The 26,509-nt window shown below is 45.1% G+C and overlaps 1 protein-coding gene across 5 annotated transcripts; it reads left to right on the top strand.

Annotated features, from left to right (window-relative positions):
* Nucleotides 1-145: 145 nt before the first annotated feature.
* mtmr4 (myotubularin related protein 4) lies at nucleotides 146-26,509 on the top strand. Of its 5 annotated transcripts, none has more exons than XM_055502204.1 (20): nucleotides 146-229; nucleotides 3,640-3,740; nucleotides 13,332-13,421; nucleotides 16,335-16,451; nucleotides 17,225-17,254; nucleotides 17,780-17,862; nucleotides 18,198-18,364; nucleotides 18,461-18,557; nucleotides 19,316-19,429; nucleotides 19,519-19,718; nucleotides 19,903-20,031; nucleotides 20,481-20,592; nucleotides 21,066-21,261; nucleotides 21,358-21,543; nucleotides 21,679-21,849; nucleotides 21,982-22,136; nucleotides 22,275-23,739; nucleotides 23,861-23,971; nucleotides 24,113-24,201; nucleotides 24,831-26,509. In XM_055502204.1, the coding sequence occupies exons 2-20, from the start codon at nucleotides 3,738-3,740 to the stop codon at nucleotides 25,006-25,008; spliced, it is 3,693 nt and encodes a 1,230-aa protein (XP_055358179.1). In that variant the 5' UTR covers nucleotides 146-229; nucleotides 3,640-3,737; the 3' UTR covers nucleotides 25,009-26,509. The 5 variants fall into 5 exon arrangements, with proteins under 5 accessions (XP_055358179.1, XP_055358178.1, XP_055358180.1 ...); XM_055502203.1 differs by lacking the exon at nucleotides 146-229 and adding an exon at nucleotides 2,451-2,594; XM_055502205.1 differs by lacking the exon at nucleotides 146-229 and adding an exon at nucleotides 2,761-2,778.

Genomic DNA, 26,509 nt, shown 5'->3' with positions numbered 1-26,509 from the left:
ATTGGTCCACTTTGAGCGCTTTGTGACACCTGATTGGCTGTTCTGTGGGTGTGTGCCAGCGATTCTCTGGGCTGTTGTTAGTCCTCATTGGCCCGAACAAAGACTATATCGCTATTGGTGGAAAAGGTTCAGTGTCCTCTGTGGCCATTGGCTAGCATCGCTGTCATTACCGAAGAATGCGGAAGTTGTGCAGTCTACTGAGTCACCGTTGTGTCAGCTGATTCTTTCAGTAAGTAACTCGATTTAATGTTCAAAATTATATAACTTTTAAATAATGTATCGCGTGTGACATGTTTTCGGGTTGTTAGACTTGTATTAGACGTGTTGACCACGCACTATTTTGCCATTTTCCGTAGACAGCTGTGCTAAATTTACACAGAAGTATGCAGTGATGTTGCTATCCGTGCTATCTATGTAGCTAGCATGATGCTAACGTATGCAAACAAAGCACACATACTTTCGGTTTGTCATCTAGTCCCCTCTCCCTCCAGTGTCAGTCTGCAGGGAGGTTATCTTCCAGTTTCACTTTCACCATAGCTGCTTTTAAACTTGTCCCTGCTGTCAGTTGTTCACACCTGTTGTGTGTTGAGACCTAAAAAGAGCACCTGTGATTCACTGGCCAGGTGGGGCAGACCGCGTCAGGGACGCTGGAAATGTCTACTGTAGATGGTTGTTTTCAGCGTTTGGTGGCTAGAGGAAATCCCCACAGAACGGGGAAGTTATTTTATTGAACATGACAGTAAAACCGGATTAATACAGTAACTCATAATAGTTTAACGTTAATTTAAAACTGCGTTGAGTAGTTATTCTTATCTAACTAACAGTTGCTTTTACAGTAGTTAAAACAAAATTAGAGTGTGAAGTGTTTTGATTTAACACTGGACACAACTCAACTAAATTAACTCCCTCACTCGTCTTAGCTGCTTATTCTTTGCAAGGGTCGCAGACTAAATGAACACTAAATGAGTGGTTTGGTCTTTTTTGTGGGGGTTGTTGTAAATATATTTTGTAATTTTGCTGCGTACTGTAAGAGTACATGAAGATAGATTTCTTTCCTAACCTAATTGTGCATATAAATAAAAAGTGTCTCTCGTATGAACTATTACTCACAGGAGCTGTTAATTTGTAATCGTGTTGGACCTCATGCTTCCAGATCTTGATGTGTCAATAAATTATTTACTAAAAGGTTGGATAGACATATTCTTCATTTTTTTTATTATTTGATTTTCAGTATCCTACACGCATTTATTTATTGGCTTTTTTTTCGTTAGACTTCGTTAGAGTATTTTACAATGCTGGTCTTTCTAGGCCAAATCCACTCATTAGCACAATTCAGATCTCTTCCTGTACTGTATATATGTTTAAGGTTGCCTTGTTGTTTTATGTTACTCCATGTTCCAAATAAGAGACAAAATTAGAAAGTTAAACTTCTAACTATATGTGGTCTCAGGTGAAGTTTGTGAACCAACTGTAATGAGTATACTGTACTGAGTACTGTAGGTTGGAATAGTTGTAAAACTAAGAAGACAATACACTGAGCATGGCGTCATAGTAGTACCTGGAATTGTTTGTAACAATTCTCTCCTTAGTATTTGGCACAGAATTAGATGCCCCTAGTGTCTGGTTTTGTGTTTGTTTTTCTACTACAGCTTGTGATTATCTTTCACACTGTTTGTATCTCAACACCCAAGCTGCAGTCTTAGTCACAAATTGTGCATATGAGTTATATGTATAAACATTCAGCTTTACAGTGGAGCTGTCAGTGGGCTATCCAGTGTCTTATAGCTAATTGTTTTGATTTCATGGCTCACAAATGTACTTTTATGGTTCAGTGTTATCTCCAGATCAGTAGGAGACTTTCTCAGCTAATTTAATGTACATTTGCAATGATATTTAAAGGCTATTCAATGCAGATTTAAATTTTATTTGTATTAATTGATGTAATGTGTAAAAGTATGTGCAAAGTATTTGTATGCCAATTAACAACAAACACTAAACAAAGTAAGGTCTAACAGAAACCTATATAGAAGTCCCATTTGTAAAACTTTGTATCAGAAAATCAGTACATTTTAATCTTAATAGTAGCTGTACAGAAGAAGACTTTATTAGAGGAAGAAACTCAGTAGAACCAGACTCAAGGTGTGCTGTTATGATCTGTTAACTTAATTAGTAATTTCACTCCTTTTGTCAGTTAGTGACTTCTATTGCTTCAACTGTGTTATTGTTTCATTTTAAAAGCAATTCGGACTAATTGGCCGCACTTATTAATTCCAAATATATTGTAACACGTGATTACGAGTGGCAGCCGTTCCCTTTTGATCAAACGAGTCATTATATTTTGAGTAGGCGGATGAAATGTAGGAAGTCCGTGTAGTGTAGTGTGTCTTTCTCTTTTGAGAGGCCTGGCACTTGCAGGGTGGGAGGGAAAGAGAGTAAGCAATAGAAACAGAGCCAGGGAGGGAGGGAGGGAGGTATGTCATGCACTGGATTACAACCAGTGTGTGTTTGGGACGGAGTCTTCTGCTACTTTGCAAGGCATTGTGCTGTTTTTGAAGCTTAAGACAGAGAAAAGTTTGATTCAGCACTTTGTAGAGGTAAGAAAATGCTATGTGGATCATAGTATTTCATTAACTGAGCGTAGTATTGTACGTTTTTTTTTTTTTTTTTAAATTGTGGAGCTGTGTGCAAAAGGGGGTGTGTCTGGAAAAAAATATCAAGTGTAGGGAAATAAAACGACGGCACAGAACAGTCAGAACTTTGATCATTTCAAGTGGTGTGGTAAGAATATCGTGTTATATTTGATTATAATCCTACATGAGAACTATATGCCTGCCTTTCAGTTCATATAAACTTCACAGAACGTCCTCCACTCCCCTCTGACGCTGACACACACACACACACACACACACACACACACACACACAGGAAGAGAAGGCAGAGCAGTACTACGGTATTCAGTTTCATACAGTTATTTATTAAATCAAGTGTTTGGTTTCAGGTTGCTCAAGGTTTCCCTGTGTTTTTATTTTGAGCGTTTAAACCGGTGTTGTCACTCTAGTGTTGCTCAGTGCTTTTTAAGTCTAGAGTTTTGGAATGAATTGTACAACGTCTTAGTCCGGATATCCACCTCACTGCGTGTTAGTGGGTGTGGAGAACTGCTGTGAGGCTTGTCTACGTCTCCTCCTGCACTTACCTGTTTGCTGCAGATAATCTCAAAAGGAATGTTGAGTTATCGTTTCTTCACTCGGGTCTGTTCGGGTCAGGTCAGCTGATTGGCTCCAAGGTTTCTCCCCATGGGGGGCTGACTTCATGCTTGTTGCCGCACGTCTCTGTGCAGCACCACATGTCTGGCATGTGTTTACATTGACATAACCTCATCTGTGCTTCTTCTTCCAAGTAGCTCGCTAAACCAGGACTTCATATAGAACCACATTCCTCTGACAGCTGTTCTCTGATATGAATCTATACTCGATCTATTCAACAAGTGGAAATTTTATGATTGCACTGCCAGACTCCCTTCTGCCAGCTGTACTTTAGACCAGTATAGTTTAAAATTCAGCCCGTTTGCGCAATCGCTCGCACTCCGCAGCCACCCACCCACGCACCATGTCTGAAGGTAGTGTGTTTTTATGTTGGCAGGAGCCATCGCTGGCACGGCAGAGCCCAGTAGACAGGAGGAGAGGGAGGGATCTGAAGAGCAGCGCCCAGATCGACTGTCTACGGCACTGGTTGACAGCATGGTGAGCCAATCACACTGTTGAGGGGACTGGATTTTGTATACTGTATACATACATTTGCAGTGATTGTTAAACAAGAGGCTTCACTGAAACACAAACACTTGACAGGAAAACAACAAGTTGAGACTTGAGTCTTTCTCAGGAAATGACAGACTGCTGTTACAGGCTCAAACAATGTATCTCAGGGTGTTGCAACATGTGTAACAGTGAAAGGCACCCATGCAAATTAGAGTATAAAGGATAAAGGATAGTTAAACCAACTGGTTTTAATTAATGAACAGTATTGCCTTAAGACCAGGCTAACTTCCCCATCACAGTAAAGTACAGTAGAGTTTTGCATGTTTCTGTGTTTTATTTTATAAGGAGCATGCTACAGGAGAGGGTGACATCATGTTAGTCTTTTGGGATCAACAAATGTGCAAAGCATAATAACTGCATTTAACAATAAACCACAGTCAGCCCTAAACAAGGATTTGTTTGAGTGAGCAATAGCAAATTGCTCACAGGCTGCACCTCATCATGCTCTCCAAGTCATTGTATCAGCAGGGTTCTACTTTATTGCACTCTTGTTTAATTCAGGACTGTGCTGCGCCGTCTTCAAACATGCTGTTTAGCAGGTAACAGATGTTCCGTGTCTGCCATTTAACTCCCTGCCACGTGTCTACTCCTGAACCTCCTTATTTAATGAATATACGTCTTTAATCAGGACCCAGAGTGTCAGCATGCTTACTTATGCGTCACAATGTTGTTCTGGAATATCGGTAAACTAAATACTCGTTCTGTGGTCAGGTAGTGGAGGTGATGAGTACACAGCCAGGACCAGGAAGAAGTCTCCTGGTCATCTCACAGTGTGTTCAGTTTGCCTTTAAATAGCTAGTTAAATTAAGACACATATGTGTGTGTGTGCCCCTATCACGAATGTCTTACATAATATGCAATTCTCAGGAAGTAAATGCTTGGCTTCAAGTTTCTACATGCACTTAGAATCTTTGACAATGCTGAGTCGCCGCTTTAGCGCTAGTCTTTGAGACATGTGGTGGTTTGTCTAACCATATTGCTGTTTTAGGCCTGAGGGTTATAATTAGACTGAAGCACAGCAAATATAATGAGCAAGAATTAGTTCTGGTAAGTAAAGTTATGAACAATAAACGCATAGACTGTATTTAAATAGGTCATGTCTGTATTCTTATACATACATTTTAAAAGGTTTTCAGTGTGTGTGTGACTTTAAAGCCCTATCACAATAATGGCTTTTGGTGAGCACTGTTGACATTATGAATGTCTTCCAAACATGTTTAGCCTCTGCTCTGATGGAGAGGAAGAGCAGGGAGAAACCTGTGTTGAAACGCCTGGGCCCAGCTTTTATGAGACAGAAATAGGAAGTGTAATAGGAGGAGGATGTGTGTCGGTTCTGGTCAGCTAGGTCCACAGAATGCCACCATGGCTGGGTGCCCGGCTCTCGGCCTTTTTTGTGGGGCGTTCGATGGACCTCTGGGTCTGGAGCGCTAATTGCTGATAAACAAATAATTTGCCCGTTGAGGCATGTACAGTACAAACACTAGTCTCTGCTACTATTGTGGGTCTGTTTACTTCTTGGGCCTGGTGTACTACAATAGTGGGCGTGTCCCCCCCCCCCCCTCTTTTTTTTTTTTTTTTTTTCCAGGTTAGCTTGTGTGACACATGTTCCATTGGTTTGTTCCACAGGTAACATGATCCTTTTTAATCATGGCCTGTGAAGCTGCTTTTAATTGCTTCCCTGCCTTTTCACTGAAACACAAGAGGAAATAGTGAGTTCATGCTGTCGTCCACTCAGGCTGCTGTATTGTAACCAGGATAATTTGACCGTGGAAGTGAGGACAATGGGTTTGTTTTGGTCACAATGCATTGTGATCCTTCCTTTTATAGAGTCTGTGTACAGCGAGCAGGAGAAGTCAAGTTTGTCAACACGATGCAGAGACGAGCATGTGACTGAACTATAGGTCACCCGCTTATAATGGTACATATGTGTGTGTTGACCAGAATATCCCAGTGAGGTTGTAGTTGAACCCCTTGGGTTCGTTCCAGGTTGTTAATGATTTGACAGTGGCTCCTTTTGAAGTGGCTTCCAGCACCTTCTGACCTTGCCCTACTTTCAGTGTCTGCTTGACAGATTTTGTTTCCCCTTTATTGTCACCGATCACATTCATTTGTCAGGTCAGTTTGCTGTTTGTTCACACAAATTAACATGAATATATGCACCTGTGTGCTTTCAGCCTCATGCAGGTGTTTTCTGTGGCCTGAATAGGTTTTATCTCCATATGTCTGTGCTTTCTAAAGCCTTATGTCTTAATAGCACACCTCTGTAGCTGTTGGAAAAGACTCACATGTAGAGTTGGTGACTCGCTGACCTCCTTTCCTAAAATAAAACACGAAAGCTGAAGACCAAATCTGGCGCTCACTTTTGGGGCAAGGGGAAATCAAATCCCTGTGTCTGAATTGTTGGCCTGCCAGGCAATTCTGTACATAAAGTTAAAGTATGCAAGTAGATTTTGTATTTCTAATGGATGAATGTGGAAAGTTACCTAAAGTGTATTCTAATTAATAGTGTTTATGAATTTCTTGAACACTGTCCATGTAGACATTATTGTCTAGTGTCCAACTTGAAATAAATCTGCAAAGAAAAGGTTACATTTATTATGAGGAATAAGAAATTTCAGTCCCTGGGACGGTGCCAAAGCATTAAACGCACTAAACAGATGATGCTTAATGGATTTTAATGCAACAGCACCATCACAAGACAGAGAAGCTGGTATAATTTCTACTTTGAATCTCCTAAAAATGACGGTTCTTAAAGGTTTTTGTACTGAAAGAATTATACGTACTGGGGTATAGGTACACTGTACTTCCTGTGCTTCTACTTTTAAAGTAAATAAATGTGCCACCAGGATAATTCTCTTTAGGCTTTACTTGATCTGGGGACGTGCCTTTTTAATAGCAGCAGGTGCATCAGTCCATTTACTGATGAGATGGAAATTATACAACACACAAGTGCAATAGCTCGCGCCACCTGCAGCAGCTCTTCTTTCTACCCGTAGAGAACAAATTGAGCTGTTTGTGACTTAATTATTCAAGCTGCATGAAAAAGATCATTTGTGTTCAAATATCAGTTTTACTGGATGAGGCACAGTTGAATAGAAAGAAGCACTGTAGCTGTCATAACATGTGTAACTAGATCAAAACCTTTTTAATATTCTTGTTGCCGTCAAGTAGAAATATTCTTCAATGATTCCAATACCTCAATTATAGTCAGTCTTCTTTCAATTTAAGCTGTATTTTGCAGAAATTTAGAAAGTTCCATTTCAATCTTGACCGATTGCGGCGCACTTGATCCTATTTTATACAGTACTTTACTATGCTGTAACCTGGGGTCGTACAGCTGAAGTCAAGTGGCTGTCACGACTCAGCCAGGGAGGGGGTTTACATGGGGGGGCTGCGTGTCCCTCAGTATAGGGCACAATGTATACATCATATACATCCAATGACCTTCTCCCTCAAGCACAGAACGGTCCTGCAGAGAAGCATCGATGCAAAGACGTACTACTCCAACAGTGCCAGGAACACATTAAAGACCTGGAGAGGAAAAATTGGTCTCCATAATGCTGTGTCATTGGAGATCTCCGCATAGACTCCCTGTCCTCGGCGCCCCTCCCTCCTCTGTCCTCTGCCACGTTTTGCATTCTGTACTAGATCATTGCTGCCAGTGCCACCGTTTATGAAGGGCTCCACTCCAGTCACTGCATGCGCCGTAGAGACTCTCTCCATCTCAGTGTTGCGTGTTCACACACGTTCCCGTCTGTAAAAGCGGTCGCAGCATCGGCGGTTTGCGGCATAACGTGGGCTCTGCCGGCTCGTTGCTGAGGAGGGAGCGTATTTATGAGGAGATGTCGGTGAAGGGTGAACCAGGAGGGGGGGCTGAGAGGGAGACGAGGAGCAATGTGAGCGTGTGAGGAGGGAAGGTGGATGCGCATGCTGAGGGTGGAGCTTAGCATCAGGCAGTTCCCTCTTCGCCTTCTCGGTCCTGCATTCTCTCCTCGCAGCCTTCTCCATCCTCTCCTCCGGTTGAGGCGGCACATCTGCAGCGTTTTCATCACTCTCGCCTTGTCCTGTGGCTCTACTCCGACTGCCTGCGTGGACTACTGCTCTCTTTGTGCCCTGGACTATCCCGCGCGCAGTGTAACCAGCTGCTGTGGAGCCAGTGTGTTGTCTCTCTCTGTCTCCCCTCTCTTTGGGAGCGGTGGGGGGGCAGCGGGTGGGGCGGGCTCCCCAATGAGACCCAGGACTTGTGTGTTGTCCCGTAGCGCCACTTGAGAAAGGGGGTGCACGCAAAAGGCGGGGGGAGAAAGAGAGGGGTGGCAGGCAGCGGGGTTTCGTCGCGGAAGGGGGAGGAGAGGCTTCGGCTGGGAGCAGAATGGTTATGCCGGGTCCTCGTGCGCTGGTCGTGCTGCTGCTCCACAGGCTGCGTGTCTTTCGGGCACAGCCCTGCCTCTTCTCAACATGAGCCTCGCAGGAAGGGTGTCCTGCTCCATGCTCAACTGCTTTGTAAGTCTACAGGCCTTTATTTTGGTGTCCATTTCCTTTTTGTGAGTCAGGTTCAGTGAAATTGTATTAAAGTCCTTCCCTCGTTTGTGTGTGTGTGTGTGTGTGTGTGTGTGTGTGTGTGTGTGTGTGTGTGTGTGTGTGTGTGTGTGTGTGTGTGTGTGTGTGTGTGTGTGTGTGTGTGTGTGTGTGTGTGTGTGTGTGTGTGTGTGTGTGTGTGTGTGTGTGTGTGTGTGTGTGTGTGTGTGTGTGTGTGTGTGTGTGTGTGTGTGTGTGTGTGTGTGTGTGTGTGTGTCTGCGTGTTTGTGTCTCAGCCTGGGGGAGGGTGAAGGTGGTGTTGGTCGACACACGTGAGTGCCGCAGTTATTCAGTAACCAACACTGACTCCATATACAAGTAATTGAATCACCTCGGTGTCTTCTCAGGCCTTGTCCCATATTGCTGTGCTTTGCGCCGTCGGGGTGTTGATTGGCAGGAGGGGGGCTTGTCAACAGCACAATGTGTAAATCTGGTGTGCTGCTCAGAGCGAACACGTTTTACACTCGCTGATGCCGCTTAGGAGCATCTTAAAACAGAATGGGGTGAAAATAAAAATCTAGAAGCTATTGGGGGCAGTTTAAGCTCATATCTCATGCCATAAATTACTTTTATGGTTCAAGAGTTAATCTGTGACCTTTCTTGTTTACTATCCTGGGTAACCTGCACCCTTTCAGTTTCACAATTACCTGTGTATTGATCCAATAAATATGTTACTCAGTTCCTAAAATAGTCTTTAAAGTGGATATGAGATATTTCAGTTTGAACCAAAGTTGCTCAGTTAACCAGCACTGACGTCCCCAGACATGTGGGTGACATGACCCAACATTCACACAGTAATGCAGCAAATGTTCAGATGTGCTCTTGAATAGGAGCAAGTCTGATTGATCACTACTAGGATCAGATGCAACAGGCACGGGTACTTTGTCAAGGACAACGTGTACTTTCATATTTTTCATTTACACAATATTTTTTTTATCAGCAATGTGTTTCATCACAGAAATACTGCAGTTATGTAGTGGACCGTCTTTTCTGCTTCTACTTGATGACCCATCGGCTACTAAATTTATGGTCTTTTTAATGTCCGCGGTGAAGCTGAGTCAGCAGTTCTTCTTTGGCCTCCGTGTCTGTATAATTTATTATTTCCCATCCTCTGTTAAGTGGATCACAGCTCTGTCCGTTGTCTCAAGTAGAAGATGAAGTTTTCACTGTTGTTGTTGTCGTTCAGCGTCAGAACAAAAAGCCTACTGCTTGAATGCACCCTTAAAAAGCCTAATTGAATAAATTAAGATTTTTCCATGACTCGGATTCTATTATAGCCACCAGCTAAATGGATCAAGAGTGTAAGTGCAGGCAGATGCTTTTGGGGATGTGCTGCAGGCAGTTTACCTTATTCCACACCCTCTGAAGGGTCTAGGACACAGGCAGTGAGCCTGTATGAGGTACACCTAGGATGCATTCATGAACATCGTGTCCTGCAAAACAAAAGTGTGCACTGTTGTTTTTCCTGGGGAAGTGTCTGTTTCAGGTGATTCCTGATCACTTGCATTAAAAACTGCTCTTTTGCTTTCTGGCTTTTGGCGTGCAGCCCAGTTATTGGCCTAAAATGGGACTGATCATTAAGAGCACAGTAGTCCATGAAATATTAACATAGTCAGACGGAGGACGAGGAGAAGGCGAAGCGCATTCGTCATACTTTGCCATATTTGATCTTGACCCATTACTTAGCCTGCACTGTCCAAGTCAGCTCTGGGAACAGAATGTTTCCACTTTGTTCCTCTTTTATTCTTCATACTATCCCTGCGTTCTATGTATCCATACACACTCCATTTCTTACTGAAAGCCATCTGGGATCATTACTTCACAGTTTAGACCGTGCCAGGCTCTGTCTGCCTCATTTCACGTCGTAAACGAAGAAATTACTGGCGGTTTAGTGGAAAACGTATGTTGCCCACATAGTTGGGTCACCTCTGTAGCACTAATCTGCTACTCCAGGACAAACCCCAGTAAGATTAGCATAAATAATTTGGTTGGTGAGGTCAGAAAATTATTTCCAAAATGTTTGGGGGGAGACTCTGTCTAAATGAGGCGGTTGTGTCCATGGCAACCAGACACTTATTCATGGAAACTGCTCCTGTCTCTCTTTCAGTCTCTACGTATTCTGTTTGTGTAGCTGTCTGCTTCCTTAATTTTCCATTCACACACGTGCAGCGATCCCCCATTTAATAAAACCTTTTATTTTTTTATTGAAAAGTAGTCACCTGCGCTCCACGTACTCCTTGTTAACCTTCCATGTTAGATCCCTTCAACTAGCTGCCAGCTGATACCATCAGTTTGATGGCAATATGTGTTATCAAGCGATTAGCTCTGACATTTACTGTATATGTGATAAGTGCACGTATGTATGCGTGTGCACGCATGTCTATCAGCGTTTTATCTCTATGATTGCCGGTTGTTCAAAAGTGGGGGAGGGTGCACGCGCTTACAGCAGTGACAAAGCAAAAATGTGTCGTGCACCGGACGAGCTGCGCTCTATCTTGTAGGGAGCAGTTGGAAGCGAGAGCGTTTCACTTTGTGCGTGATGTACAAATAAGAGAGGATGCATCTCGCTGGTTATTTTTGCTTTTTACTGTAATTCCAACATTTTAAGTCCTGTCATATTTAAGCATAACCTTGTGAAGGGACACAAAGCTCAAATATCAAGAAGGCTTCCAGTTGCTACAAGTCTTCCCATAACCGTAGATGTGGTTGTTTGTATATTTACTGTTGTTTATGCTGTAACACAGTTCAGTGTTTTACTTCATCTGACATCTCCTTGTAGAAGCGGCACTAGTGAGGAGTGTAGTATCATCTTCTTTATTTTTGTTACAGCTAGAGTATCCGTACACGTCTAATGTGTATCATGGAACTATGAAGCAACACCACCTTTTATTCAGCTGTTTTTGCATTTTAAAGGACACTGTGTTCCATCAGGTCTTCGGAGGAACGCAATGTCAGGACAGACGGTGAGGAGAGTAAATGGCGCCAGGCTTCTGCCGGGTGGTGCAGCACCTATGGGTCTGTCACACTGGGGTAAATGTACAAAAAGCAATGCTGCAACTCTGCACTGCCCAGCAACAGTACGACAGTTCCCGCACTGATCCGACACAACCTGCGATGACCCGACCCTCGCAGGATCCCTTTGACTGATGGCCACTGTCACCATCCACCTGTTGTTCGGTGAAAATAAATGCAATTGATGATGCCCAGCTGCCTCATCGCTCTTATGCGCAAGGCTGGTGAAGGTCAAAGGTCAGACATTGGTGGCGTGGCGTTGCAAAGGGATTTGAGGGGGGGTTCAGATACATGATTCGCTCGCTGTCAACTAAGTATCACGTCACAGTTTTTTTTTTTTTACTAACAGTAGTAAGAATTAAACACAGCTAATTAGTTTATATTAGAAAATAGAACAGCATGAACCTTAAGTGAAAGAACTTTCATTCAGAGGTGTACTGCATATATCATACAACTGAATTGTTTCTTGCATTGAGGTAGTCCATCACCAAGGAGTGATGCCTTGACTGAGATGGCATTTGTTTGTATGATTGCATAGTCAGATGGTGGCATGTTGCAAACTCAAAGGGAAGGGGTTGTAACTGCAGGGACAGTGTCTCCATCTGTCACCAGTCAACCCAGTCAGTGGTGTGCTTATCATGCAGTTTAATCACCAACTGGGACCTTTGGATGGCAGATCTTGTGATTGTAAACATAGCAGGGGGTCTGCATGGTCAGACATCAAGGATGTCTGAAATTTTTTTGTCCTAGAATATAAGGGACCAACCTGAATTGCTGGTTGTGTCCACTGACAAACATGTGACTGTGTTCTGCCTCCCCTTTTCCTCAGGACTCTGTGTTTACATTAGGGAGCTACATTGTTACAACAGGGTTATGGCTTCTCTATGTGACAGAGTAGTGAAGGTGTTGAGACAGCCTGAAAGCCTAGTGTCTAGTTTGTCCTCATGCTGAGGTAGCTCCACTTCTGCAGAAAGGAGATGAACTGGATGAGAGAGTGAAAGGTGCACCACAACAGGAGTTGCATGCTGTACATATGGAGCAGTGGTTTTGTGTGGTTTATGAATAAATTATTATTATTATTATTATTTGGTTTCACGATTTCATTAGTGACTGAAGTATGACCTAATGGACGTACTCAAAGGTGCAAGAGCTGGGCTAACTGCTCTGTTAGCTTTTTAGCGCTTATTGGGATGATGAGTTATGTTTTAGCTAGGCATCCTTTATAGTAGTTGTATACATATGACTGTTTTAATTTAATCAAAGTGTCTATTACTTAGTGTCAGAATGTGACTATGTACAGTAGGAAAGTATTTAAACCCTGTGGGAAATGATTGCCAGTGCCTGGTTCAAATGTGAATAACTGCGTAAATGTCTGGAACATGTTGGAAAACCACAGTATTTTTGTTTGCCCAAAACCTTAACGATTCACAAAGTCTGCAGGACTTTAGTAACCTGTGCCTGACTGTGATTCACCCATGCAATACCTGCCTGCACAGTGGCAAAGCACATGGATTATAAATATGTACTTGGGTTCTTGCAAAACTAAAAGCAATCAGAAAAATGTGATTGAAGACCAATTGGGGCAGATTTTGAAAGTTTTTGTTATCATTGACCTGAAACAAGTGTCACAAGGCCCCTGTTTAAGGCACATTTCAGGTCTCTCATGATCTCATGGTCAATGTTTAATCTCCTACGTGATGGCCGAGTTGGCTGCTGGGGATTGTGAAACTCCATCTGGCCTGTATCCTACATTTGAGAACCTTTTTTTTGGCAGGCTTTTGCGGCTTTCCTTTTCATGTTCTTGAATTGCTATCATTAAACTGTGCTGTAGGTTAGTTTGGGTACTCGATGCTGTGTTGTGTCCTAATGTGCTGCCCTAAATAGGGAGAAAAGCATTTCTCTGACCACCTTTTGCTCTGTGTCTCCCAGGGTGAAGAGGGGCCTCCCAGTCTGGAGTACATCAAGGCCAAGGACCTGTTCCCCCAGAAGGAGCTGGTGAAGGAGGATGACAGCCTTCAGGTGTGTTGAATGCTCTTCATCACCCTCAAACAGGAGGTTTAGCCACATTCTTTTTCATAGTGAAAAAAAACATGTGCTCCTGTTTAAGGCTGTCACTGCAACAGACGGAGGGGAAACATTTAGGTCGGTGAAGTGAGATGATTTTATAAGTGTATTCCCCAGCGTAAATACCAGTAGCAAAGCTGTGATGGGCAACTTGCACTGAGTCCTCCACGGTGTTGAGCTGGTGCTCTCTGCCTGTCTGGCGGGTAATGGAGCTGAGCATCATGTGTCTGGAGAATGGGAAAGAGGAAAAAGTGGAGGGAGGATTTACTGGATTTCCCAGAGTCACTGGACAATATGTTGTTGCTTTTTGTGGCTTTTAATTGAAGCATTTTTTTTCTTGGGGTGTATTAAACCACATAGAGGTTCCTTTAAGTGATGTGTTCTTACTGTAGAGCTTTCTCTGTCTCAGATCCTGGTGTGTTCAAACTGTGTGGCTGAAATTGAGCTGTTTGTAGCATGGTGTCTGATGTTGTTGAGGCTGTATCTTTTTATTTTGAAAGGTTGAAAAGAAAAAGCAGTTGTTGTTGTTGTTGTTGTTGTAAATGCTAAGTAATTGTTCTCACCCTGCCACATTCTTGTCTTTATGCTCTTCTATACGTCCCCTCCCCTTGGCATTCACACGTTAGACACAGTGCGTCCTGCTTTTGTCTCCCTCCATGTGCAGGCACTTGCATGTTCGCCTCACTGACAGCTGATGTCTCTTACCGTCGATTTCCTGCAGGCAAATTACAGGCATTCCCCACCATATTTAACACCCCACTGCTTTCGTCCCTGCATACTTGCACATAGCGGTGCATGCTTGCAGTCATTAGTACGCAGACACGTCCTCGCAGACGGCTGCCTGAACCGGAAGTCACGACTCCAGTCAGCCTCGTTCACGAGCCACGCGCGCTCTCTCTCTCTCGCTCTCTCTCTCTCTCGCGCTCATGATTCTGCTGCTCAAGGCTTCATAGAGGAAACGTGACACAGTATCTTGTGCTGCACTTGCTGCTTGCTGGTGACTCATGCACCTACTTTTGGAGCGCAGCTTGTAAAATGCAGCTTCCAGTCTGTACAGCGTGTTAACTGGGCAGGACTTGTTTGCTGTCAAGGCCACACACACACACCCAATACTGTAGCTGCATATTTTCATTTGAGTAATTTGTGCTTCTGTTGAGAAGGGATTTATTGCATTCCTGACTTATGACTAATACAGAAATGCAAGCTTTCTGTTTCGTGTTCCTGTCACTTTAAGATTGCTGGGACTCACAGTTCTAAATGTATTTAAAATTTTACTGCCATATTTTAGACATTGCACTGCTATATTTGCTAGTCATGTGGAGGCCCACTGCCTATATTTGGCTCTGGCAGTATGAGTTCAGTTACTGTTTCCATTCCATTTATCATTAACCACTAAAACTTTGATTTATTCCATCTATTTGATCTCGTGTTGTTACACAGAAGTCTAAATATACTGCGTGAGGGTGTGTCAATGACATATGTTGTGCTCTGTGCACTGACAAAAGCTTTTAACTGTGCTGCTGAAAGTTGTTTCAAGAGCCGGTTTTCCTGACATCCCATAATCCACCATCTGGCCCCGCTGCACGTCCTCTCTTAGCATGCAGTGGAGGCCTCTCTTCAGCATGACTCAGCAGTGCATGCTAAAGCAGGATGAGGTAATGTTGTTTCTAAGCAACACTACTGTCCTTAACAATGACCTCTGAGTTTTAATTCATACTCTCCAAAGATTTCACTTATGTTTACGTGGCCCAAACTATCACGCAGGTAGAACCTATGAAATGATGACTAAGGCAAAGTGAAGTGGACAGCTCAGCTAGTTTGTCAGATGAGACACAGAGAGAGATGTTGTACAACAACTACAGTATTTACTTGAGTATAACTTGATCAGGAGGATTTATATCATTTCTCTTCTACCTCAACAGCAGGAATCAAAGCTCTTATTGTTCACTGAATTCAGAATCTGAAGTCTGTGACCACCGTAGTGGGCCGTACGAATTGGATCGCCAGAGCTTTTACTGGGCTTAATTTAGAAATTGGCAACAGCACCCGTGTGCCTCTTCCATGCAGTCCTTTAAAACTAATAACTTCTCTGAGCTAAATGAAACCTGTTGGCTTTTAAACTCTGGTGGGAACCAATTATTTTAATGTAGGGGTCCTGCAGCAGCCAAAGCGTGGTCTTGGCTGTACCTACACTGAAGCGACACGAGGAAGAATGTTAATGAACACTTGTGGCTGCGTTGCTGCAGCGTTGGTGCCAATGCAGACACTCTCCTCTCTGACCGGCAAAGCCCTCTGTCCTCTCAAAGGTCTTTTTGTAGAACTATTATGTGCTAATTGGATGGCTACACATTCACACAGATTCTTGTTCCTGTCATGTCCCTGTGGTCACTGAAAATCTAAGGTATTAAAAGGTTAAAAGATCACATTCACAATGAAAATTCTAGTAAAATATTACTTTCTATTACTCTCTCTACTAAGATCTGGACAGATCCTGTGGAATATGGAACGCTCGAATCAAAATAATAAGTAAAAGTGCACAGGTAATTGAGGCAGTGCAGACATTAGACATCCAACTGACTTCTGTGACATTTGATGTAGATGTTTACAATTTAAGATGATTATTATTAAAGTATCGTCATAAATATTGGATCAGATGTGAGGTTCGTACTACTTGATACTTGATGTAACACCTAACATCTACGATCAAGCTCACAGATCCCCTAGCATGATCGTAGATTCAGGCCTGTTAACCACAATTTTATTAGACGTGTTCAGCTTGGACAATTTTTGAACAGAAATTTAATTAACAAGCCAATTAACTTAATGATTGTGTTGACTTAAACATGTTGATTATGTGTGTCCCTACAGGTCCCGTTCCCAGTTCTTCAGGGGGAAGGGGTGGAGTATCTCGGCCGTGCTGATGAAGCCATCATTGCCATTTCAAACTACAGACTCCACATCAAGTTTAAGGACTCTGTCATCAATGTGAGTGCATAGATTTTACAAATGCACCCAGCAAGGATAATAAAGCTGCCAGGGCCTTATTGAAGTACCTGTAAAGTGGGTTTTAGTCCTATCCCAGCCTCGTTGGCTTTTGGTTTTAAAACTAGGACTGAATAGAAGACACGGCAGCCCCTGTGATCTTTCAGGAGAACAGGTTTAATGTGACATCTAATCTCCGAAGGCTCGGCCCCTGCTGGCACTGATGTCCACTAGCTCTGTCCTGCTGACGTCAGGCCTCGCTCAGACAGACGGGCCAATTGTCTGCATTCACTGCTAGCAAAATTCCTCCTCCTCCCCTTGGGTTTTAGGATGGAGGAGGTGAGGGCAGATTGAGGCTCATCATAACCTTGACTAAAGTAGAGTTTGGTTTATGGACAGACAGAGCAGCTGACGGTCTGTCTCATGTTGGTCACTTAACCCCAGAAGCAAAGAATTAACTCTGTACAAATGCCAAAGAGCTGCGATCGCTCCCTCGCTACTTCTAAGCTGTTTTGTTGCCCTTTGCTCCCATCCATGTTTGTCTTTCTCTCTATGATTTCCATTTGGTTTGGTCACATGTTGCAGGTAGCACAGTGTGTGATCCTCTGTTAACCTTCATCTTTCAACTTTTTGGATATTTTTCTTTCCCTATGTTGTCTTCTATCTTATTTTTTTGTTTTGTTTTAATAGTTTTTCCATTTTCTTTTCCCGTCCTGTGTCTTTCCTTCTCTCTTTCTCTCTCTCTCTCTGTGCTTCATAACGTCATTGTGTGTTAGACATACCCAGGTGTGGACAATGAGATATCTGTGAGTACCTTATGATGAAACACCACCCTCTGCCACAGTCTAGACGGCTTTGTCATTCAGCTCCTCTTCACGCTACACTATTAGAATGTCATGTGGGAAAGTAACATACCTTCAGCTGTGTGGTAACACTGGGGGTTCCTATAACTGTCTGTGCAGTGTGTTGGCTGACTTGAAAAATTTTCGTCTTCACACAAAGTTTGTAGCTGCATGTTGTTGCTAAGACCTGTGCAAACATGAAGTTGGCTGGGGCACTTTTTAAATCTTGACAACGCCTTCACTAACATTTCCCTTTCACAAAACCTTTTCGAAAGCAGCAGGCGACTGTTTGGCAACGTAACAGAGTTCATGAGATGAAGCACTGCAGAGGCTGCATTCTCCTCCACAGTGCTGTTAAAGCTTTGCCATGTGGCTAGCTGAGATACAGTCTGTACTAGACCAGAGGGTGGTAACCTTTATGCAGGTGTGCTGCCTGCCCCACTGTGAGCCATCCCGCTAATCACACATGCGCTCTGTCTCCCTCTACAGGTGCCTCTTAGGCTCATGGAGAGTGTAGAGAGCAGAGATATGTTCCAGCTGCACATCATCTGCAAAGACTCCAAAGTTGTCAGGTATGGGGAGCAGCTAATCCTCGACGATCATGTTAACGGCACAGACGGGCCAGTGCTGATGTATGCATAGATTCTCAGTCCCGTTTAGGTAGCTCGCGTCCCACAGGATGATGGGAGGGATTTACTGTATGTCACTCGATACCACAACTCCTGCTGTGTCACCTCTGAAGTTATGCAATGACCAGTGACTGTCAAATCTAGTGAAAGTGGACAAAGCTTCTAAGCTGATGAATGACTGCCCTGTTTTTAAACTTCTTGTGTGTTTCCCGATTGTCACTTCAACACCAGTGTAACCTCACTAATCATTCTAATCTTCTGGTTTGCGTTTTCCTCAGATGCCACTTTTCAACTTTCAAGCAGTGCCAGGAGTGGGTGAAGCGTCTGAACCTGGCCATGGCTCATCCGTCCCGCCTCGAGGACCTGTTTGCCCTGGCCTACCACGCGTGGTGCCTGGGGGGCAACGCCGATGATGAAGACCAGCATGTTCATCTCTGTCGCCCAGGTCCACATACAAACAGCAATCAAGACTGTTCTTGACCCACGCATTTCACAAGAGGCACCTGTTGGATTCCTGTAAACATGACCCCTGTGTGTGCAGGTGACCACGTGCGTCACAGAACAGAAGTGGAGGTCAAGAGGATGGGCTTCGACACGCAGAACATCTGGAGAGTGTCAGACATTAACTGCAACTACAAGTATGTCACAGATGCCACAAATAGCACAATGATTACTGTGTCGCAGAACTCGGTTGATTGACGTCATTTTTTTTTAGTTACAAAACTAGAAACCTTATTCGCCGGTATAAGGTATTGCTGTATTCTAGTCTCTAGCATGTGCGCACACACCCAAATAGGAATAACGCACGTGGACCATGTGGGGCTACCCTTTTGTCTCCTTTGTTGTCTAGCCAAATTAAAAAAAAAAAAATACAGGGGGAAAAACGGGGGGTTGGGGTAGAGTCTGTTTGGAGAGCCCAAGAGAGCACGTCCTGCTGAGGGAGACAGACGCACAGGACAACTGGCTAATTAAACGGGCTGCAGCCTGCTGAGGCCCATGACTCAGCACAGTATTTCTCTTTCCCTCTCACTCACGAGCGCGTGCGCACACACACACACACACACACACACACACACACACACACACACACTGTTGAATCCTCCCTCCTCAGACTGAAGGTGAGTGGAATTTGACCAAGGTATCCTGGGAGAGGAGGAGCTGACCAGAGACAGATGGAGTTGGCCAGTAGCACATTGCAGTATTCAGGGTCACTGCTGCAGAACAAATCACAAAGGTCGTTTCAGATGGAAGCTGGAAAAAGCATAATTTTATCCACATTTTTACTGTTGAAAGACTCTTACTTGTAATAATTATAACTGCATATTGCAGTATGCACTACGCTGTTTGCGTGTAGCTGTTCTCTAATAATGTCTATTCTTGCCCCACGTGTCCACAGGCTCTGCTCCAGCTACCCACAGAAGCTTCTGGTTCCAATATGGATCACTGACAAGGAGCTTGAGAGTGTTGCTTCCTTCAGGTCCTGGAAGAGGATCCCTGTGGTGGTGTACAGGTGTGTTTCAGGACATTGGACTACAAGGACTCATGCTTTCTTCATTTTTAATGGACGCGTTTCTACATACACCTTCATTTTAATCCCAGACACCAGAAGAACGGGGCAGTGATCGCCCGCTGCAGCCAGCCGGAGATCAGCTGGTGGGGCTGGAGGAACACAGATGATGAGTACTTGGTGACGTCCATTGCCAAAGCTTGTCAGATGGATGGCGGAGCCAAGAGTGCTTGTGGAGCACCAGTTTTGCGGCAACGCGGGGAAGTTCCTGACCCCTCAGATAGTGATTTTGGTACATTTTGGTCATTCCCTCCCCTGACATTTAGTACTGTGTTTTGGTTTATTTTTGTTTGTTTTTTGTTTTTTCATAAATTTTCTTTAGCAATCTTGCCCACTAAGCTTTCATTCTCCCTTTGTGTGCTCTGACTGCTGTAACGCTGTACTCCAAAGACAATAAACTCCTTCCATTCTCCCAGACTCCTCTCTGACAGGTGGCTCAGGCTGTGACTACAACACTGTGAGACAGAAGCTACTGATTCTGGATGCCCGCTCATACACTGCTGCAGTGGCAAACCGAGCCAAGGGCGGAGGCTGTGAATGTGAAGGTTTGTGTCAACAAACATCTGAAGTCTGACAGTTCACACCAGCTGTATTTAGTAAGATTCCAAGGCATCATGTATTTTTCTTATTACATTTTAATTTTTCAATTAATTTGGAACTTTTCAAATTTGTGCACCATCTATTAGAATTAGGAAGCATTAATTTTGAGTATTTTTGATTTAGCTTTGCCCTAACACTGACCTCATTCTGTAAAGTACTTTGCTTATGTATCTATCTGCGCGTGTTCAATTAGACATATGATATCCAGTAAGCAAAACACAAATAACTCCTGCCAGCAGCACTTTTACTGCTGACCGTTGGCCTATAAGGAATTAAAAGGAGTGTAAATCAATTACTATGCCTTTATGACTGAGAGCACCACTATGTATTTTAAAGGTAACGTGTGCTTATGTCTGGTGGCCATCCTCATAGTTGTTTGTTTATTTGTGTTTAGAGTACTACCCCAACTGTGAGGTCATGTTCATGGGAATGGCTAACATCCACGCCATCCGGAACAGCTTCCAGGCTCTGAGGGCCGTCTGCAGTCAGATCCCAGATCCAGGAAAGTAAGTGGATCCCTTTGACCTTTTTCTCAAAAGGGTTCTGCCCTGCTTTCTGCCTCCCCCCTCCCTCCCCCTGTTTTATTAGCATGGGCCCACAGTAACACGACCACGGTTTGGTCTCACTCCCCCTGGGCCGGGCCAGCTGCCTGTGCACACCGCCTGATATGTATCTCATGTGTTCCCACTGTTTACATGGGATAGCAGCGTGTGCTGTGTTTTCCCAGTGTGTTATATCTGTTAGTGTGCATCAATTACATATCATGTGGGTTAAATTGGTGCTTAGGTGAACTCGTCTGAGGTCACCATGTAGTTTTTCTGTTCTGATGATGTAAAGAGACTACAGGCTTACTGACATGTAAACCCAGTCTGAGCTAACCTCAAGTCATCCAAGCTGCTGTGTAGCCCACATACCGAATACATACATCACTTCATCATTGTGCAGTATAGATTTAATCGGTCACATCTGCTGGTTCCAGCTGGCTCTCGGCGCTTGAGAGCACCCGTTGGCTGCAGCACCTGTCTGTCATGATGAAGGCTGCCACTCTAGTGTGTTCAGCAGTGGAGAGGGAGGGGCGTCCTGTCCTGGTGCACTGCTCTGACGGGTGGGATCGCACCCCCCAGATTGTAGCTCTGGCCAAGATCCTGTTGGACCCATACTACAGGACGATAGAGGTGAGAACCTGCGAAGTCCGGGAAGTTTGCCTGTTATTATAAATAACTCTAAAGCACAGTGTTTGCTGCGCTGTAATATTAACCTCTCATCCACAGGGTTTCCAGGTGCTAGTAGAGACCGAGTGGTTGGACTACGGTCATAAGTTTGCCGACCGCTGTGGCCATCAGGAGAATGCAGACGATGTGAGCGAGCAGTGCCCCGTCTTCCTGCAGTGGCTGGACTGTGTTCACCAGCTGCTCAAACAGTTTCCCTGCCTGTTTGAGTTCAATGAGGCCTTTTTGGTGTGTGATGGCTCAGCATGCTCCTCTTCTCTCCATCTTTTCCAATGGCTGCACACATTTAGTTCGGGTAGAGCAGCATCCAGTTTGGATGTGGAGCACCTGCTCATATTATGTTGCTTTTCCTCCCTCGTGCAGGTCAAGTTGGTGCAGCACACATACTCCTGTCTTTACGGCACATTTCTGTGTAACAACGCTCGCGAGAGGGAGGTAAGGAACATCTACAAACGCACCTGCTCCGTCTGGTCCCTGCTCCGCACCGGAAACAAGAACTTCCAGAATTTCCTCTACATCCCCTCTCATGACATGGTAACTGGCACCCGAAAGATGAACAGTATTATTCATTTGTGATTTGGATCGTTATTGCCTCCCAGCAGTGATTGAGCAGGAGCTACTGTCCTTGCTGTGTATTGACCTTGTGCGATCGTCCTTGTCTGCCAGGTGCTGCAGCCAGTCTGCCACACACGGGCGTTACAGCTGTGGACAGCTGTGTACCTGCCCACCTCCTCCCCCTGCACCGCCGTGGACGATTCTGTGGAGCTCTACCTTCCACCAAGCATTACAGGAGATGAACTCACCTCACGTTCTCTAGACAGGTGTGTTTGATGTGAACCCAATCCCTAACTCACAGTACTTGAACACAAATTTGGGAGTCAGGCTGCCCTCTAGAGTCCTCCAGAGGTAAAGATGTGATTATTTGTATATTGCTATAATCATGTATTTCTTATTTCCAGGCTTCCAAAGACCCGCTCCATGGACAACCTGCTGTCAGCCTTGGAGAATGGAGTTCCCCTGACACGGACATCCAGTGATCCCAATCTCAACAAGCATTGCCAGGAGGGTCGCTCTAGTCTGGAGAACTCGCCTGCTGTGGAGGAAATCTCTGCCGACTGCTCAGACGAGGTCCTGCCTGACGCCGGACTGGGCAGCTGTGACGGGGAACCTCTCCAGCCCAGTCCTGCCGACACCCCAGAGAGTGTCCCAGATGTCGAGAACTGTGAAGACCCACTGGAGGAGCCTTGCCTCACCACACAGCCCCTGCCCTCCCCACCCCTCCCCCCTGTCTGTCAGGAGGTTGCACTCTCCCACACTCCAATCCCGACTCCTGTCCTTCAACAGGCCTTGCCTCAGCTCACAAACCCTGCACTCCCTCCTCTTCCACTGGAGTCCAAGAGCCCCTGTAGGACTGCTGAAAGCGCCACGTCACCCACCCAAAAATCCGAGCCGTGCTTACCTCTCCGCTGCAGCGGGACCGAACCTGCACCTGCCGCACCTGCCGCTCCCACCTCACTGCTTAACAGCCACGCAGACAGCCAAGCAAACACCCTCCTGCAGTCTGAGGAGCTGCTGGCTCTAAAGCAGACAACACCACTCCTTCCCATGGAGGACTCCACGGAGACTCTCACAGATGAGGGAGAGCTGCCTTCTGCTCTGCCCCCCACGGTGAGCCAGGATCATACTCAGAACCATTTAAAAGGTGCGTCACAGTCACAGGTTTATGTCCGAAAGGAGGACGAGGACGTGAGGACAGATGTAGTAAAAGAGTGCGAGTCAGCAGGTGCAGCAGCTCCTGTGGACTGCGCCCAGGTAGCGGCTCGCCATCTCATCTCCCACAGTCATCTCTCGGACCTTTCTCTTCTCGGCTCCCATTGGGAGAGCGTCCAGGGCCTGGTCCAGTCCGCGTGCGGCAGTGCCAACCCCTCCGGCGTCAGCCGGGCCTCGCAGACCAACACCTACCAGAGCCGCCGGCTCGCCACTAAGCTGCTCCGCTCCCACGGCATTGCCATCAGCAACGCGTCCCAGTGCTGCCGCAGGGAGGCCGCTTGCTGTCCCCTCAGCCCCCTGCAGGCCGGATGGCTGTCTGCTGCCAGGAGTGCAGGCTACGTGGGTCTGTGCGGGCCTGCTGCCTCCGGCCTCAACACCTACTCCCTGGCAGGCCATCAGTTCCTCCCATTGTCCTACACCTCACCCTCCGCATCCAGCTCCCCTCCCCCTCCGCAGGCCTCGGCTCACCTCGACGACGATGGGCTGCCGGTGCCCATGGACGCCGTGCAGCAGCGACTGCGGCAGATCGAGGCGAGCTACAAGCAGGAGGTGGAGGTCCTGCGGCAGCAGGTGCGACAGCTGCAGATGAGGCTGGAGAGTAAACAGTACAGCACCCCTCCCTCAGAGCCAGACATCGACTACGAGGACGACATTGTTAGTTGCTGCTTCAGTGATGACAGCTGATGCCTCTCTGCTTTTGTCTGTAAATGTTTACCTTTTGATTACGTTCTAAAGCGCTCCTTTTTTTTCCGTCTCCCTGGTCTCTCTTTTCCAGACGTGTCTGCGGGAGTCAGACAACAGCAACGATGAGGACTCTCTGTCTAACCACAGTGAGGACCGCCTGTCTGAGGGTAGCTGGGACCGAGTGGAGCGCAAAGACACAGAGGTCAGCATTCTTCTTGAACGTTAATGCCACTGGAGCACACACTGTCACAACTCTCTCCCCCACTTTCCTCCCCCTCACCTCTGTGGATGGAAGCACTTATTTCAACACACTGTTCTGATAGCAATGTCCGTGTGTGTGTAGGTCACGAGGTGGGTGCCTGACCACATGGCCACTCATTGTTTCAACTGTGACTGTGAGTTCTGGATAGCCAAGAGACGTCACCACTGCAGGTGGGGCTCCACTGTGGTTTTCTGCATACGAGTTAAATTTGAATAATTTCGTTTTGAATCTGAACAGCTGTAGACACGTCTTGAATAATTCTTCCGTTGGTAGAAGTACAGGCTGTGTGCACTGATTACTTACAGTAAATACCCCCATAATTTGAACTCAGACTTCATGTAATTTAAGCTCACGGTTTGACACAGAAACGCACATTTTACAAAGTGAAAATATGAATTTAAGACTTAATTATAAATCAAAAGCGGAAGCCTCTAAGTCGCTGTACTTACTCTTACTTTTTGGCTTTTGGCGTCTGTGCTTACCAGATTAGATAAAAAGTGTTCATGAGTCGACATCTTCAGGTCTCTCCACAGACGTACGCTTTGGTTGCTGGTCAATTACCTTCAACTTTAGTCTGTTTTATAAAATTTTGAAATGCACAGAAAGCACGTACTGGAAAAGATCTGAAAAGTGAATGACTTTCATTATTCAGTATTATGAATTTTAAATATGTTTATTACAGGATTTTGCATGCAGATGAATTCTTGATTTGAATATAAATTAAGAATGGAGTAAAATGTTTAAAGTGATTTCCCTTGAAAGTGAATAATCCTCTTAACTGTGTGCTCTCCATGTTCAGGAACTGTGGCAATGTGTTCTGTAAAGACTGCTGTCACCTCAAGCTGCCCATCCCAGACCAGCAGCTGTACGATCCGGTGTTGGTCTGCAATAACTGCCATGACCTGCTCTTGGAGTCTCGCACCCGTGAGATCCGCAGCCAGCAACTTAAGAAGGCCATCGCCACAGCCTCGAGCTGAGGGAGGTTTCACGTAGCACGGCTCACCTCGGCTCCGTCCCAATCGTTTTATGCCTGACTGGTCGAGTGGCCCGTTCTAACCCCAACACGCTGTGGTTTTCGCCTTCGGGGGCGGGAAGGGAGGAGTAATTGTCACTCGTCGGGTGCTTCGGTTCGTGTTCGAAGACGTGAGCTGCTGCAGCGTCCTGCTGCCTCTGCACGGCTCAGTCATCCAGCGGCGCCCTGTGTGAGACACACCGCTCCAGACTGTCCACCCCAGCAGCGTCACACACCTTTAGTACCAAACACTTGTACCCTCCTTCCACACACAGTCTCACACTTGAGAGGACAATCGCCCACCCTTCCACGTGGCGGGGGACTCCAAAGCCTTTACCTGTACTACTGGAGGCTTTTAATGTCAAAAGAGAGAAATTGCTGCTACAGTATTTAAAAGTCTAATTTTGTATTCTTATTTTGTGCACTACTAGCTGTTGTTTATTTGAGGGAATCTGAGACCAAACTTGAGCAAAAGGGAGAAATCTGCTGTTTACTTTGCCATCGCCTCTTTTTTTTTTTCCTTTCTTGGAGCCTGAATGTAATATGTAAAGGGGAACTGGATCGAGTTGTATGTTGTCGTGCATTTGGTGGGTTGTTCATGTGGTCGTTGCTCCGTGTTTTCAAAAGTGTATATGCACAGTCGACGTGATTCTGTCTTCACCAACGCTTTTCTCTAGTATAACGACACTGCAAAATACATTCTGGGGGATGAATGTGGACGGATCGAGTCAGTGCTGCGAGCTGTTTGTTTTGTGGGATGTGTGCATGACGCGTCGAGGGGGGGGGGGGACCTGTCGATGCTTAAAGACTGCAGACCTCTGTGAGGAGAAGTTGTCTGAAGGTACTGTTGGCGTTCTGTGATGCGACCGAGGGAAGTCTTTTTAAGTAGGATGCAACCGAGTGACGTGGTGTCCACATAAAGCTCCATCTGACAGATGACTCCTCACTTTGCTAACTGGCAGTGATGACTGAATAAAGTGTTTTTAAAATTTGTTTATTGAAATCCGACTACAGTTCCCTTTTAAAATGTATGTCTCCATTTTCTTTAAGACATTAGTGCCATTTTTTTCTTTTTTTTTTTTTTTTCCTTAGGGATTGCAGCAGGTTTCTAACGGGCCACCTCTGTTTTAATGGTACAGATAGATAGCTGCTTAATAATACTGAGACAATTACAGGTGAACGGATCTGTCCAGCTTGACGACAGAGCTCACGATTTAAATGGGTGATCGGAAGTCGTTGAATTAACGAAGCTGTGCAGTAACCTGTCATCTAATGTTGGCATTTTTTTTTTCACAAGATGTTCATGAATCAAAATCTTTAAGAGGAACTCAGAAATGTAACCTACATAGTTATCTGATCTGTAGTGGTGGCTAAAACCTGTCACTTAATGAATAATTGTTGTAAAGCAATGCACTGTAAAAGTAAAATCCCATTGGTTAAAATAAAAGATTACTTCATGGATCTGA

The sequence above is a fragment of the Betta splendens genome, chromosome 14, assembly GCF_900634795.4.
Source record: "Betta splendens chromosome 14, fBetSpl5.4, whole genome shotgun sequence".
NCBI classification, from domain to species: Eukaryota; Metazoa; Chordata; class Actinopteri; order Anabantiformes; family Osphronemidae; genus Betta; species Betta splendens.
The sequence above is the reverse complement of the archived record's forward strand: the minus strand, read 5'-3'. Positions and strand labels throughout refer to the sequence as shown.